Source organism: Eucyclogobius newberryi, unplaced genomic scaffold (genome assembly GCF_026437365.1).
Source record: "Eucyclogobius newberryi isolate DKJ021-1_F unplaced genomic scaffold, fEucNew1.0.hap1 SCAF_1, whole genome shotgun sequence".
In the NCBI taxonomy this organism is placed as follows: Eukaryota; Metazoa; Chordata; class Actinopteri; order Gobiiformes; family Gobiidae; genus Eucyclogobius; species Eucyclogobius newberryi.
The window spans coordinates 25,340,915-25,358,574 of NW_027315723.1; the positions used below are offsets into that span (position 1 = coordinate 25,340,915).

At 38.1% G+C, this 17,660-nt stretch overlaps 1 protein-coding gene across 1 annotated transcript in view; it reads left to right on the forward strand.

Annotated features, from left to right (window-relative positions):
- nkain2 (sodium/potassium transporting ATPase interacting 2) overlaps window positions 1-17,660 on the forward strand; it is a 180,714-nt gene that overhangs the window by 79,125 nt on the left and 83,929 nt on the right. The window contains exons 2-3 of the mRNA XM_072441066.1: window positions 6,315-6,452; window positions 14,945-15,025. Coding sequence (XP_072297167.1) covers window positions 6,315-6,452; window positions 14,945-15,025 — 219 coding nt within the window. The remainder of the gene's footprint in view (window positions 1-6,314; window positions 6,453-14,944; window positions 15,026-17,660) is intronic.

A 17,660-nucleotide genomic window follows, 5' to 3' on the forward strand; every position in this document is an offset into this window, starting at 1 on the left:
TGCCAAAACCACCTTGATAATATAAAAAACATACCAATCGATAATTAAACTTGATTATCTATTAATCTAGATACTCATTTGAACAAATGTTGATACTAAAAACTTTAAACAGAGCTAAATTTGGCCTTTTCAGAACAGTTTTAGAAGAGTTATCTGGACATTTTGACCTGAATAAGAGATTTTTTTAATGATCATTGTGTTATCAAAATTGGTATCAATAATATAATAATAATTTAATATGATATAATAATTGGTATTTTCCTTAGTATCGAAATCGAGTTTGAAACTTAAGTATCGTGACAACACTACCTTGATTTTTTTTAATTGTGTAATTGAAAATCACAATATGTTCCACTGCACATTTCATTTGGAATTTTTGTTCAGGGCCTAGACTTTTGGACTCTTGTCACTCTAATCATTTTTTACATGACTGAGCTTCCCTTATATTCAAACACAAACATTTCAGATAATCTCACTTACATCATCTTGTCTGTAATCCACTGTGATGGGAGAACACATTTGCAAACGATCGCAAACAGATTTCCCCGGCAAACTTTATCTTTCCTTCACGACTCCGCCTTGTCTACGCACACTTTGTCTTGCCTCTGTCAGTGGTACTCAGTGACTTAATTACAAAGACTGATGTACTGACAGGCGGTGCGGAGTTAGTTGTGCGCCAGCTGAACAACGTAATGGGAATTTCACACGGAAAAGAAAAAAGACGGCGGCGTGGGAACAGATGGTCTGGTTTGAATATTGCTCTTTAGTGGCTCCCATATTAACCCGAGTTATAACAATAAAACCAGCCAGGAGAATGGGCCTGCGCCGACTGACCCTTAAGGATGTGGCTATAACGACCGCAAGAAATCAATACGTGCTTCTACCTCCTGTGCGTTGTGTGCGCGTGTGTTTGGGGTAATGTCGGGGGCCCCCAGCTGGACTGAAGACTGTTTATATTACTGCTGATGAAAGAGTGGTCCCCAAGGAGTCTCCATAATGTGCAAGGAGGCCTCTCTGACTCCTATTAAAACCCCATGTACGTGCGCGCGTGTCGGCAAAGCGCGCACAATGGAACGGCTATGTAATTGTCAACGGAAGGACACACTTTTAACATAATGAATGGACGCACATGAATGGATGAGAGCCTGTCCTGCTCATAAAGGCCGCCCCGAACAAAGAAACGCCGTACCGGGACGCAGGGGGCCGCCAGCTGAGCCCGGAGTGACCAGTAACAGCAGGTGCCGTCAAGTGGAGCCGACCGGCCTCGACGCGGAGACGTACGACGCACCCGGGCCGACATTTTTCAGGAGAACAGCTCGGAACGGAGGGGGGTATTGAGTTGTTTTTGCTATCACCTTACTCAATGGGAGTTGTGTTTGGTCATGTTGGTGACGTGCTGCAAAGAACGGACAAACTTTACTTTTCTGGACATTGCTTAGTACCTCTTTGTAGTAAATACATATTAATCGGCCTTGATGAAGCATGAACAGAGACTTAAAGCTAGAAAACAAGTCATTGATTTCTCTTAAGTGAGGGCCAAACGCCGCGCTCTGATTGGCTGTGCTTGGGTTGACCGCCTGAGTTTCACTTCACGTCTGACAAAATCTGTTCTGAAGCCAAATATGCAGCTTAAAATTAATGCATGTGAATATTAATGACACAAGCTAGGACCTAGTTGGACAGATTATAATATGATTATAATCATATATAATAAGATATGACTTTGTAGTGTGAAAATCTGTTAACCCAGTTGTAATTCATAATGAACAAATAGTTTACTGAGAACGATTCAGGCTTAGTAACATAAGTTATTGGACTGTTGAACCAGCGAACAAAAAAGAAAATTAAAAGGCACTGTACCTGTATTTTTACTGTCTGAAATCAATTTGTTTGCAGCGGTCCAAATCTATTCTTCACTTTCTCACTTATTCCGAGCAATTATTCATCAAGATGAGTTCATAAGCTCTTTCCACAACTGTCAAAGGCCAGAGCGAGACTAGCATGCTAACAGAACCAAGTGTGCTGTTATTGGAAGCAAAACGTGGACCTGGTTTTGTAATAAAAGTTTGACATTGCTCCCCTCCAAGGTATTTTCTCGTAAACAAAAGTATGAGCAATACTACTGAAACAAAACAGGCAAACTATTAGCTCTTTTTATGACATAAATTGAGCTGTATGGGATCTAAGACTGTAGCTTCATTTCAGTGTTTATTGTGTGTACATTTTCTTTGCACTAATGTTTTTTGTTATTTTTGGGTCGTATTAAAATATTTGAGCTGTCAACGGTCAAAGAAGTAACCTTTATGACTAATTATAGAAGTGTTTCGTTCTACTTTTAATTACGTTATATTAGAAAAGAGTTTACCGCATTTTCTGGACTATAAGTCGCTCCGGAGTCTAGAGCCTAGAGCGCCCTCTTGCGGTCGTCAGTGTGAAAATAATCAACATGCGTTAATAAGTTAATAATATCACATACAAGTCGTTCTGGAGGATAAGTCGCACCCCGCCTAACTATGAATAAAGGTGCGGATAATACGGTCCAGAAAATACGGTACTTGAATTATCCGACTTTAGGATTAGCACAAAAAGGCCTCGTTAGAGATGTGTATATAAATCAAACAGTATTTTAGTTTTTGTAATCATGAAAAGCAAGGCATGTCATGAGGAACTACACATTTGTAACTGTTTTGCATCCCACTGTGTATTTAGCCCATTGAGACCATGTAGCAAGTCTTATATCCTGTACGTCTGCATCTCTTATTTAAAGCTTAATAGGGACATTAGCAAGCTGTAAAGGGCTGCGCTTTATGTCCCAGCCCTCTCTACCCCTCTGCGCGCTGCCTAACCTGCTATTTGGCTGCAGAAGTCATCGGTGTTGCCATATGGTGTCCCATTAGGCCCACTAAAGCCAGCCATCCAGAAGTGCCTCGCTGCGTGGATGTGTGAGTGAGGCAAAGAGCAAATAACGGCTGGTGTGATAGAGCTGCTGTTTAAACACTCCAACCCGATTGTGTGGAAACGAGGATGCACTCGGCTTTGGGTTGAATCTTATCTTATTCCATCCCGGGGCTTCTCCTATTGTCTTTTGTCCAGTGTTGTTTTTAACTCATTTTGTTCTCGTGATTTGTTTCTGTCAGTTCTTCAAAGTGGAATTTGTTGAACGTTCTGAGGATTTCAATGTGCAAATTACAAATGAATATAGGTGGCAATACTTGACACTAAGCACAATTTGAACAGATTATGTGGCAGCATAATATTTATAGATACATTGTAAGACAGTTGCTCAGGTGAAGCCGTGGATTAAGCATTTGCCCATTATCGTGATTGTCTGTGATTTTAACCTCGTCTGAGCTCAAAATTGCTATGTGTGGTTTAATGTCTGAATGAAGATGCTGTGTTTGATAAGGCTGCACAATAATAGGAATTATTGCATTGTTCGCTCGCTTTTTCACAGAGACTAGAGTGAGTTTGCCATCACAGTAAAGAAAGTGACCAATTTACACCCAAATTGATGCTTTTATAATATATCTGTACTATATATCCAAACAGATTCCATTTTATTACATGAAACAAATCAGGTACAGTCCTTTAAAGTGCTGAGATACTGATAGTGTTGCAATATTTGAAGTTTGGCCGATTCATTGTCGCAGTAATTTCAAGTTATTTTAAAAGACATTCATACACGTATTAGACAAATGCGGAAATAATATTCTAACAGAGACTAAATTGAGATTAAATTGAGGCTGATTTAGACTGAAATTTAATATATATATATATATATATACTTTTCTGTCAGAATGAAGCCTTTGGTGTTATTGTGGTATAATTAGTTTGTCGTGATTTTGATTTTTGTGTTAGCCAACATTGCAATATCAAAACTTTTGTAAAATAACTTGTAAAACTTGTAAAATAGCTTTACCATATAATATCAAGTAAACATCCAGCAATTGAAGTTGACTGACTTAAAACACTGACGATCCAAATGCCAAAATAAAACTTTCATTGAGGCTGGAGGTCGTGTCTGATCATAATTTATATCTTGTTCCATTACTATATAATCATTTTGAATTTGCTTTATTTTCCTTCTTATAAAAGTCTAAAGTTTATTTATTTGCTCTTTTGTTTCCTCCTGCGTCTCTTGCCTCCTCCCTGTCTGTCCCTGATGCATGTGTTAATATATTTAGCAGTGCCATATCATACGCTGCGCTGACTTCATTAACTATCTCAGCGTGAGGCTACAGTGACTGAATGATAATAAACCCAACACACACACACACACACACGCACACACGCATACATTACTGATTACACATTACTTCATTATGATAAAAGCCGCTCATTTTAAAATACATCCTCTTAACCCCGCTATCCCGTTAGCGCATTTGTCATTTAGCAAACCCCAGCTATTATTTATATTCTAATCAGGAATCAACCTCCTATAAAGACAATGGAAAATCACTCTCTCTGAGGCTTTAACGCAGGGGAATTGGCCCATGAATTAAGTCCCTTCACGAGATGCATAATATTTGGGGCACATGTGGTTTACTGTTGTTTGACTAAATATTGTAATGGAATTGTAATTGGCTATTTTGACTTCCCATGGGTTAGGGGAATTTAAAGTTTTGCTATGTAAATTTGCTGATGGAGGCTTCATCACCTTCATCCATGGAGATTAGGGCTGTGGAAATAATTCATTTGGTAAAAACTTGCCCTTTGCATAATTTAGTTGTCTAAATGTGACATGGAATTTGGAAAAGCTCTAGAAATATTCCTGTATGAGCTGAAAGTGCACTAACAAGACAAGAAAAGAGCATATTTGAGTATTGAATTCAAGTAACTCGTTCTATGCCTTCTCCTTTCTGCTGGGGTCCATAATCCTAATAAAACTATGGTTGTTGTTGTTGTTGTTGTTGTTGTTGTTGTTGTTAATGATATTAGAAATGTGAATATTCATAGTAATGATAATAAATACTGCTTACTAACAGTAGTAACATCAATATTACAATATAAAACAGTAACAGAAATAAAACAGCAATACAATATCCCCCAAAAACATGTACCGTAAAAATATAAAATATAAATTACTCGACTAATAAAACATTTGGTTGATAAAGACATCATTGCCTAATTAATCGATCTAATGCCTAAAGGCCAAATGGATGTCATCGCTTTGCTTGGAAAGCCCCAGAGTATAGTAATAAACTCATGTGACTGCACCAGGTCAAGTTAATGGTCGGATCCACGGAGAGGCGGACCATTCTGTTGAACCTTCCAGGCAAAGCAGGAACATCTCCATGGAGACAGCAGGTGTTAGTTGTATCGTACTGATATGATTCTGTGGTGATATCTTCAACATTGTCAGTTTAAATCTCCTTTCAAGCATTATTTTGTTTCCAGCTGCAGTTGCCCTTTGGGGACTTGAGATTGTCTAACAAATCTCAAAGCAATATAGAAAAATATGTTTCAGGAACGCTCACAGAACAGGTGGCCACAACAAAAGGATAAATCTATTCAGGTGTTATTATGTGTGCGTTCAGATTAGTAAAGCAATGTGTGCCACCTTGATGTCTGGTTTGCATTTGTGTGTTTTAAATATTATAAAGTGTAATAGTTCAAACTAGAGGTGAGAAGATACAGGTAAGATTAAGGGGGAAAAACGAATAAACTTTACATTCAGCGGAATGTCTCTACATTCAAAAACATATGAACTGAACTAAATATCGCCATTTAACCAATTTTCTGAGGATTTCTTCACTGAGAAAAGCATGTCCCTGCAGGGCTTCCATAGATAGCTCCATAACCTCTGTTGACAATTGCAAGTCCCGTCCTAGTTTCTTACTTTTGGATCAAATTTAGAAATTGATTGACTTGGTAGTTGTGTTGTGGCCTACTTTGTAATACAGCCTTGTAAACGATGTAATCCAACACTGTGCTGTTTGTTCATTGTACGTCATGAAATATAAACCCCACATCCACTGCCTGTAACTCGACTCTTTATACACAAATAGTAACGTTACCTCTCTCTCTCAGAATGTTGGAGTGGAGCTGGTGCAGTCGATTATATGTGTGGATTTGGACAAATTAGCAGTGCGGCGTGATGTCCATGCTCAGTGCGTGAAATGACTCAATAGAGGATTTGAAGAGCACTTGAGGGCTTTAGTCTGTAGTTGTAAAGAGGGCGAATTGACATTTTGTTGCTGCACCTGTCGGCTGCATTTGACAAATCCATGCTCGGCCTACAAATGACTTTTGAATCAGATGGAGAATGTCAGATGTACATGTAGTAACAGGGGTTCTTGTATTTTCTCGTACAGGTCACGGTGTTGGAGCGACAGGTGATCGACTTCCTGGGCTATCAGTGGGCTCCCATCCTGACCAACTTCCTGCACATCATCGTCGTCATCCTGGGCCTTTTCGGAACCATCCAGTTCAGGCCCAGATATGTCACTGGGGTAAGTTGTGCAAGACTCATCCTACTAACCAGAGAAGAAGTCCTCGAGTTCCAGAGTAGGACATGTAACTCATTTTCCAAGTCACTTTTAGGACTTCCAGGACTTCCAGGACTTCCAGGACTTCCAGGACTTGGGACTTGACCCGGATTCATACTGTTTCTCTGGGCAGTTACTTATGGCACAAGTTGAGGTTCAGGTAAGAGGACTTGGACTTAGTCTTGGACACGTTGAACAGGAACTCAGACTCAAATTTACTACTTACACATCTCAAGTCTAACCATGCTTTTTGTAGTTTTCAAATTGTGACTTGGACTCAGACTTGCCTTGTATGAGCTCAGGATTTGACGGGGACTTGGACTCGGACTTGAACAAGAAAGACTAATGCATGACTTGGAAAAATCGGCTCCAACAATGCAACCAACTACTTTTGCTTCTATTTTCTCGGCAGGTAAATACGCAAATCCACTGTATTTCTATCGCACATTTTATAAACAGAAACAGTTTCAAAAGTGCTGCTCTAACACAAAATGATAAAAACTAACAAAAAGGTATTATAAGTGCTCAATTTGATCTCACTAATTCCAAAACAATAAAACTAGTCAAAGCAAATCAAAGCAAACCAGACAATTGTTATAAATAAATACATTACATTAAAACAAATAAAATACGTTACATTCAAAATTGTCCAGGTTTGGTTCTGCATCAGTCCAGGTTTATGTCTGGGTTTAGCCCCTGTTTAGTCCCTGTTTGATGCGGTGTAAGTGCAAGTAAGAACTCGATCTGATTATTGTGAGGAAAAACATTTGAATATCGTAGCCATGAATTAAATTATTACACCGAGCTCTGATGTCAAATTTTCTCAGACTCCATACTTCCCTCATTATTGGATTAGCAGGGGATATGAAGCAGATTGCAGTTCCACCTTATCTTGTCTACGGTGGCCCTTCGGGGAGAGGTTCAAACCCAGCGTTAACAGTTCACTTTGAGTTCATTTAAAAAAATGTATTCGCAAATCAGTGTATTTATGATACACACATGAATGGCCTAAGCCTTCTTACTACAGCTCGTGTACGCTCAGAAACATCACCTGTCTCAAAATGTTTTACGCTTTTACTAAAACAAAATGGGACAAAAGTGAAGCTCCTCTCATCACTGAATGAGAGACATATTCAGCTCTATTACCTCTTTGTACTCTCAAACATTGTCTTATAAACTGGAAATGTAACAACAATGTCCGGGTCAATAAATTAACTTAAAAGAACCCACATTTGCACTTGTTTTTATTACATGATTACATGCTACTACAGTATATTATAGTCGTAATTGTTTTTCCGACTTGACGACTGAAACACAGAAGCTCAATGTTAATTCAGATAACACGTCCGATCATCACTGCTAAGATTTTTTTCTGAAATTATGTATTGGTTCATAAACAAAACCTTCTCCCACACCACCTCCCTATGAGTCAGCACTGAAGGAGTTATGTCCAAGTTCAAACTCCACTCCACTGACTACAAACTCTACTAATGTGAGGTCGATTCTGCAATTATTTGAATTTCAATGTCCATTACAACGATTACACCTACAGTTACTCAGGTATTAGAGAATATATGGATATTAAGTATGTTGTACATGTGTTTGTATGTACTATATGCAGGGCAGCGTATGTTTTTTGATCATGAGCAGTTTATATCAGTACAACATTGGACTACAACCAAACATACTTATAAAGAATATGTATATGTTGTTATTTTAGGGAAAAAAGAAAGAGCAGTGTATTTGACAGGTTATACCACACATTATACTTACTTAGTGAACATGATTATATATAACATTTGACCATTATTTGGTTTCTGTGAACCTCTGAGCTTCTGCAGTTATAAATATGCAGTTATGCTAATGTTGCCTACACAGAGCTAATCCAAACAAAATAAAAAATGTACTCTCAAACATTGTCTTATAAACTGGAAATGTAACAACAATGTCCGGGTCAATGAATTAACTTAAAAGAACCCACGTTTGCACCTTTTTTGCTACTACAGTATATTATAGTCGTAATTGTTTTTCCGACTTGACGACTGGAACACAGAAACTCTGAGAAAACATCACTCCTAGTTCTGAGTTCTTACCTCTTATGCTATGTTCAGATGCCTCTAGTTGGACGCCTGTACTTTTGAGGTCAGGCGCTGGAGCCACGTCTTTGACACACGTCTGACCAAGACACAAATCTGCCTCTCGCTGCCTTGTGCAGCCATTGTTATTCTGATGAGTGACTGCTGCTCTGGAAGAAGCTGCTGATTGGTCAACGTGCTGCGAATTTCACAGAAAATTTGTTTTTTCCAACTCTGAACACAGCATTAGGACGACTGGAATCATGTTTCCTAGCAACCATATTGTAAACACAAGGGCCAAAATCTATATGAATTACACAATAGTTATGATTTGACAAATATTAATACCTGATAACTGCTTTATTTTGTTCAATTGTTGTTTAAACTGTCTGAAAACTGTCGGTTGCATGTGAATTGTCCCTGTATTTGGGATAAAGTCTCTACAAACTGCGACTTGACTGATGTAAAACTATGATAAATATTTACCACAGCTTCTACCCGCCAAACTAAGTCATTATTGGATTAGAAAGACCTGAAAACCTGTCATATGCACTTTAAACAAATGTCATTTAAGACGTTGTTATGACTCGAATGATTATGTTGCTTTCAGTCTTTTTTACTGAAAATTGACTTTCATTTTACTTGTATAGGTTGACTTTGTCCGTCCATGTTTTAAGCTTAACAAAAACTTCCTTTTCTGTATATTTTCCTGATTCTGTTTTGCTGTTTGGTTCTTCTCATGGCAGAATATGTGAAGTGATTTATTTTATTTGTGTGAGTGGTGATAGCAGCAGCCCGGTCCATTGTGGGTCCTCTGAATACATTCTGAGCCGCACAAGAGACAGAATAATGTGCATATTACATTAGCCTGGCTTTTGACTGGTCATGGTTTTATAGGAGAATGACACAGAGAAACAGAATACATCTAGTGATGAAAGAACACCACTTTAACACCACTGTAGTTGACTATGGAATTTCAGACAAGATTTGGGGTAATTAACCCAGACAGAATTATTGTCAGAATAATGACAGGCCATTATAAAGGGCTGGGGTTTGTGCTGAACAATTGGGAATTAACTGGTCGGCACAAATAACATTTTCTTGTAATGAATGTGCCCTGTCTTCTAAATTAATGCTGTACAGCTTCTTGTAGATGCTACATAAAAAAAAAAAACGATGTGTGTTTGAACAGGATGCTGCATTAGTATGGACATGATGGTAGTAATATCATTTTTGTACTTGTATATGTGTAAACGCGGGGCTTCACATCTCTGCCTTTGATGCCTGTAAGTGCGCCCTTCTTCAGATCAGTCAGGGGTCTTCACTGCTGTCTCTGGTACATGAACTTCTTCAATATTCAGCTCCAACTAGCTGAAGTAGTTTTCATACAACTTTGCGAAATACTGTAGTAGTTTTCTTGTTATCGTCCATGTCAGTACGTGTTATATGCTGTATTCAATTAGAGGAGTTGTTTCTGTAAAAAAAGAAATATATATATATATCTTACAGTGAGCTGTATCTTAGCCTGCTGATGTCCCTTGCTGTCTCCTGACAAGCGATTGCTGTTGTTGCTTTCTGTGTGTAGACAAAAGATGAGTGCATTGTGTGGAAAGAGCAATGCTTGTTTTTGATGTTTCTTGCACTATGTTATAATTGCATTTTTTATGATTTTGTTTTTTTTTATATTAGAGCATGTCATGTACACTTTGTCTTTGGAGCTGTGGTACAAAAATAAAAGAAGAAAAAGCTGCAGATGAACCTTTGACTCCAATATAAAGTGCAGCTTCATATCACGTTGCATCTGTTCCACCACGTCCCACCAGATCCTATAACCTGTCCCACTTTCAGACTTTTTGAGGTTGTCACTCTACACACATAGCCTGCCAGCTTTATGAAGTTATATTCCCTAAATCTTTCTAAAACTTCTACCCAAGCCCCAATTGAGAAAGTGTTTGATACTGACCTCAGATCGGGCAGTTCTTGTCTTTTTTGCCTAGCACAACGGCTGCCGCAGTTGGACTTGACATCATTACAGTCGCTCATAAAGAGATAGAATAATGTTATGCCATATTGTGGAATATATAATGTTTTATGGTCAGCATCCCACAGCTAAGTTATACATTATATTGCTTATGCACTGAATAGTCACCAAGAATGTGCTGCTGTTGAAGGTCACTGTATTCTCTTGGATCGTCTGGATACTATTGGGTTTGATACAGATTCAAAAAAGTGGTTTGCAGATTACCTCTCAAATAGAGCTCAAGCTGTTTCGGTTGATGGCTTTTAATCTGAATTTTCTTATTAGGACAACAGTGTTTTTCAAGGGTTCATTCTTGGACCATTTTTATTTACAATTCATATAAACTCAATTGATCATAATCTAAAACATAGTACCATCCACTTGTGATGATACAATTCTGTATGCTAGGGCGCCTTCTGCTGCACAAGTGATTCAACATATTCAAGTGGATTTTCACTCCGTCCAACAAAACTGTGTCAATTTAAATTAAAGTCAAACAAAATGTTTGATGTTCTCCAAAAGGGGCGTGTTAGTGATTCAAAAATGTATCTATTCTTGCGCTAGAGTACAAATACTGTCTTTCAACCATTTTCAGTTTCATTTTCAAACACGTGCAAGAGCTGACAAATCATCTTAAAGCCAGATTGTCATTCTTCTTCAGAAATAAAACATGTTTCCTCTTCACTGTAGAAAACAGTTCATCCAGGCCACATTTCTTTCAGTTCTAGATTCTATTATATATGTGCATTCTACAGCACCAGTGTTAAAACCTCTGAACTCAGTTTATCAGTCAGCTCTGAGGTTCAGCTCTAAGGTTCAACTCTGAGGTCAAACTCTAAGGTTCAGCTCTAAGGTTCAGCTCTAAGGTTCAGCTCTGAGGTTCAGCTCTGAGGTTCAGCTCTGAGGTTCAGCTCTAAGGTTCAGCTCTAAGGTCAAGCTCTAAGGTTCAGCTCTGAGGTTCAGCTCTGAGGTTCAGCTCTAAGGTTCAGCTCTAAGGTTCAGCTCTGAGGTTCAGCTCTAAGGTTCAGCTCTAAGGTTCAACTCTGAGGTCAAACTCTAAGGTTCAGCTCTAAGGTTCAGCTCTAAGGTTCAGCTCTGAGGTTCAGCTCTGAGGTTCAGCTCTGAGGTTCAGCTCTAAGGTTCAGCTCTAAGGTCAAGCTCTAAGGTTCAGCTCTGAGGTTCAGCTCTGAGGTTCAGCTCTAAGGTTCAGCTCTAAGGTTCAGCTCTGAGGTTCAGCTCTAAGGTTCAGCTCTAAGGTTCAGCTCTGAGGTTCAGCTCTAAGGTTCAGCTCTAAGGTCAAGCTCTATGGTTCAGCTCTAAGGTTCAGCTCTAAGGTTCAGCTCTGAGGTTCATTGGAAGAGAAGGAGACAGAACTCACCACTGTCAATGATATACCGTAGTCTAAAGTAGAATGGCAATCATTGGCTGCAAGAAGAGAACAACGCTGCCTTTTGTTTATGTATAAGGCTCTAGTTGGTATTTCGCCTGATTATTTATCAAATATGCTGAACATCAGATCAAGTATTCATCATCTGAGATCTCAGGACATTCTTATTTTACAGTCACACAGAGACAACACAGACACAGGAAAAAAGGCCTTCAGCAACGTTGCTCTCTGCCTGTAGAGCAAATCACAGACCATTTACATTAAATTATAATATACCTTTGAATTAATTTAAAGCACTAGTTAAAATGAGCCACTATGCCAGTGCTCTTGCTTTGTATGATTGTATCCCATAACTTATGTGTAAGTGTGTTTTCTGGTTATTCTACATTTGTTAGTTTTATTTACATTTTATATTTCACAGGGTACCAATTTATACAGAGCCCTGTATATATTCAATGAACTCAATTTAGACAAGAAAGTGTCATATCCCTTCCCTAGAACATTTACATAATGCATCTTTAAGCTGTTGCACCAAGAAAAGCGTGACATATCTTTATAAATGTAGTTGACTCTTTTCCATTACTATATATAAAAGATCAGATTTAACTACAAAGGTGATTTGCTTCCAAGAGGGTTTGCAAATGTATTCTGACATTATCAAGTTTTCCATAATTGATATTTCACAGTGTGCATTTGTTTTATATCTTATTTCTGCCCTGAAGGGACAAGAAGGAAAGTCAGATCATATTTCAGCGTTAAAGAGACCAAAACAAATGTAGATTTAAATATCATATTTTGTTCTAAGGAAAATTGTCTTTTCATTTTTCAGTTTGGAGCTGTGGATGATGGGATTAGCCCAGCAACTATGGGCCTTAGGTGGTCAAAGATGACACAGACAGAACTCCTTACCACCTCATTCATTTCTAATAGCCAATTTCAAATCACCAAAACACAATGTGATGACACCAAAGACAGCACTCAGAACACTGTACACTGCTCCTCGTGAAAACAGACAACAGAACAAAGCTTTGTCCAAAGATCATATATTGTCAGCACAGATCAATCATTTGTATGCACTGGGATTGTTTCTAATCTGCACCACAATCACTCTTTCACCGACATGAGCAGAGGAAAAGTGTCTTGCCAAGAACACAACAGTGTCTCAACAGAGTCCACACATAAAACAGGGCAATAGCTGTAATTCTTTATGTAACGTTGCTTGTCTTCGTGGAGGTTTTTCTGCTTTGCTCAGAATGTTCCACATTATGGGACAAACACATCTGTCTAATTTATTCAATTACAAGCAGATTTATTGACGAGAAAAACCTAAAAAAGCCTGCGGGCTTACCCTCCTTTATCACCACTCAGAACCAGAACAGATACATACATAATACACCTTTAAATGAAATCGCATAAACCCATTGGCCATTAAAAAATAAACTGTGACTGTGTTTACTTTATTCAGAAGCGTTTGGAAAAACTATAAATATGTATTGAGCAAACAGGTTTTCATTGTTCATTCATAGCATTCTTTGGCAGATTGTACTGTATGAAGTAAAGTGAGGTTATGTACATTTGACATATAATAATGTTAGAGTAAATCAATGCATTTTCGAAGAACCACCAGACTGAATGAGATTTTCCTTTTGTTAAAGATTATAAAGTATATCGCGTTACATAAACTTAAGCTGGGTTCCCACAGGGCAATACTACTCCCACTCACTTGTACCACGGCACCAATGACCTTGCACTCACAGTATTTACATCCATGTAAAAGCCAAGTAAACGTTTAAGCTTAATATAGTCAGTCTCCTTAATCCCTCATTTATTTTTGCTGCCTTGAAGTACATTACAAAAACAACAGCTCTCGTCTGCTATTATTCATGTGATTTGTAGGTGTTGTTTTGTGTCTGTGCATCTTAACAACATCAAGAGTGAGGCGTCACTTTGCCTTCTCTTTCATATTTATCTAAGACTAATTCTACCTTTTAATTTGCAAACTATAGCTGCTAAATCTGAGGGATATTTCAGCACATTTCAATGACAATACCAATCAAAACTTACGTAACTTTGCACTACATATGAACTACCTGTTTCTGTCTTTGTTCCCTGGAATATGAATTACATATTGCATTAAAGACTCTGTACCTGATGTTTACAGAAAAACAGAACTAGTTTATGTACCCGATGTTTTGCATGTAATAAAGTAATATCTGTTTTGCCCCAGTAACGATATATATTGTAAAAATGAGATCACAGTGCTTTCTTTGCATCTAAACATAAAGCGCTTTATTCTCCGAGAAGCAGGAAATACGCCATTAGCATGCTGATGTTTGTTAGCTTTACCCGGGATGGTAAAACTCGCTCTGGGCTCAGAGATTTGTGAAAACTGATTATAAACTCATCATGGCAAATGTTTAGGATGTGCAGAAGGCATTGTGTGAGTGAGCGATACATGTGGACTGCTGTAAAGTGTTTAAAATGAACCTGTTCTGTTTTCACGTTTCAACACAGTAAAAATCAGGTACAGCCCCTTTAAGAACTACATTTCGAATTTACTGGGGAAACAATCTAATTCAATAAGAGCTCAAGCAAAGCAATAACAGCTCCAGGAAATTTACATAGTGCACCTTTTAAGCACATTTGTGAGACCAAACTCATTAAACACCAGATTTAAATTCTGAATATATCAGGGAAACCAGAGAATGCAGGAGATTACACCACGGGAATGTTACCTCTAAACATGTATCGACCCAAAAGAGGGAAAAAAACAATAGATTTCTCTCTAAATAAACAAATACTAATGCATATGCTCCTGTGTACCAACAAAGACAGCCCTCAGAATTTGAGAAACACTGATCTAGATGACAACTTGACACCTTGGACAATCTGAAAGCTCTGAATTCACTACACTTTGAATTACTCTGGCATCGACAGCTCCCCTCACTCCTGTTTCATGTGTTATTCTTTACAGTACGCGGCCTGGCTGGTGGTGTGGATGACCTGGAACGTCTTCATCATCTGTTTTTACCTGGAGGTTGGAGATCTGTCCCGGGTAAGGCAGGCAGAGAGGTTTTTATTCTGGCTTTACACCCCAGTCATGTATCCTGCTCCTCCAGCGCAGTCAGCACAGTCAACACAGCCACATCACTCATACTTAGAGAAAGGCTTTATGGAATAAGCACAGCGAGACACCCATTTAAATACAACCGAAATCCCCTCAATTTATATGATAATGCTGGATTCATATCAGATTTGCTGTTTTATTTTAAGCTATCAGAAAATACTGACCTTAGTGGAGTAGATTTTGACATGCATTGCAAGTCTTCATGGTATAGATTTGACCAAGGAGTGCAGATTTAAGCTTACACGTATAGAGGCTAGTTCTTGCTTACATAAGGACAACTTTGAACATCAAAGGAAAGCGTATGAGACTTGAAAAGAATGTAATGACAGATTCAATTCTTAGCTGGTAAAGCATATAATCAGGTAAGGTTAATTTGGCCTACTTTGTATTTCCCCGTCTCTCTTTTGTTTTTTTAAAGATTTTTTTTGTGTGCCCATTTTGTGAAGTGGGGATGAAAGTAAACTGTCAAAATTGGGATTTGAACTCACGACACTGCGGCACTTGGAGCCTAGCATAAGTGTTCTGTGTCTTAACCACCGGGCATTAGACAGGCCCCGACAGGCATGTGACAGACCCTCTAACAGAAACATTACATCCAACACCTTTAAAGGAGACATATTATGCTTTTTTCAGGTGCTTACTAGTAGTACGGACTTGCAAATATCTATACTGATTGGCATATGCACATTATAAGACTATGCATTCATTTTAGACATGTAAGGTTGTTTTCCCCCCTCCCATTGTTTTGTGTCAAACGCTCCAGCAGCAGCAGCAGCAGCAGCAGATTGGACTGATCCATCTATGTCAAGTGTTCAGTTTGTTCCTTTTTGTATATATTATGTTTATTGAAACGCCTTCAAACATAAGGTTAGAGCAGTATCAAGTATCGGTATTGGTATAGAAAAAAATACCCTCAAAGTACTTGGCATCAATACCAAACATTGTGGTATTCCCCATCCCTAGTGCTAAGTATTGAACTAAAACCTAAGTAGATCTTACATTTTGTCCGTTGTAAACTGCAACATTGATCTAAATTGGCTTAGCAACAGAAACAGGTCAATTGACTTCCTGTTCAGAACTGCAGAACTGATAAATAAGACAATGATGAGAAAACACTCATTAAAGTTGATGTCTCCTTTAAGAATAAAATCGACATTAAAAAAACATTGGAGGCGTTACATTTCCTACTGTTTTAATGTTCCCTTTTGTATTTCTATTTCCCCCCTAATTGCTGTATCTCCATCCAGGCACATCTTATGCAGTATTTTAACATCCTCATAAGCTCTTCTGCCAAGTTATTGAGTTTGCCGACATTCCTATTGTATGAGGACGTATTGCAATATAATGAATAGGTCACTCTTTACAGATTTACATAAAGAGCTATAAATGGTATTCACAATAATAAGGAAATGTCAGATGGAAGTAAATTTAGCATGTCTACCTAATGAAGCTGTAGCGTCGGTGAAGCTTGATATTAAAAGACAAGATACAGAAAATATTTACCTTAACACGTGACGTGCATAAAGCGAGAAAGGGCCACACAATGCCAAATGTGTTTTTCAAAGGAAGAGGGCAGCAAGACTAGATATTTTGGTACATATTGGTCGCGTTGAAGCAGAGTGCTCTAGATACACTTTAGAAACTGAAGCTGGAAAGCAATAAAAAAGTTCCAAGAGGAAACAGGAGTAAACAGGAGTACAGTTCTTAAAACAAAATTGGGATAGCGTCATAAATCCACAGCGCACGTTAAAACTTCAGAAAAGATTAGTGTTCATTCACAACCCTCCGTTCTAAACCTCACTGGAGAATCTTAATAACATCTACTCATTTGTGCGTTTAATTTGACAACGCTACAAAATATAATCATTAAAAATCTGCACTCTAAATATTTAGCGAAAGAGACGTTGCGCCGCAATAAATTTCAAATGCTGATAATCAACTTGGACAATTAATTAGGGCCAATCAGCGCTTTCATAAACAGAACAAATCAGTTGATGGAAATGTTGATTATTGCTGATTACAGACTGCCGCATGGTGATTCACAAAAATAAATAAGTGCATGGTCGCTCAGTTTAGATTATTCAGTGATAGCTTTACAAGTTCAAGCTAATGTAACATCTGTTTCTTTATGTTGCGTTCAATTTACAGTGTATCACCACAGTCACGGAAATAGTGTAAGTAATATAAAACCACATGATGATTGCTCTTTTTGTCATGAACATTGGCATGAGAATAGCATAATTCTCAATTGTCCCGTGTCATTTTTACTCTGCATGTTCAGTAAATGTGGAATGCACAGAACAACGCAGCATTGCCGTCTCTGATTGGCCAGAACTCAGATAATACAACATTAATACAGTGTAGTTTTAAACAACTTAATTCAGCTTGAATGTAGTTAGCCACGTTTTGTAAAAGACTGATTTAAAGTGCTACTAAATTACGCTAATATTTGTCAAAATATTGTCATTTTGTCATTTGACATTATTTATTGATATTTATAATGTTACTTTCTGGTTTGACATGAGCAGCAGATGAGACATAGGTACAGGTAATTCCACAACCA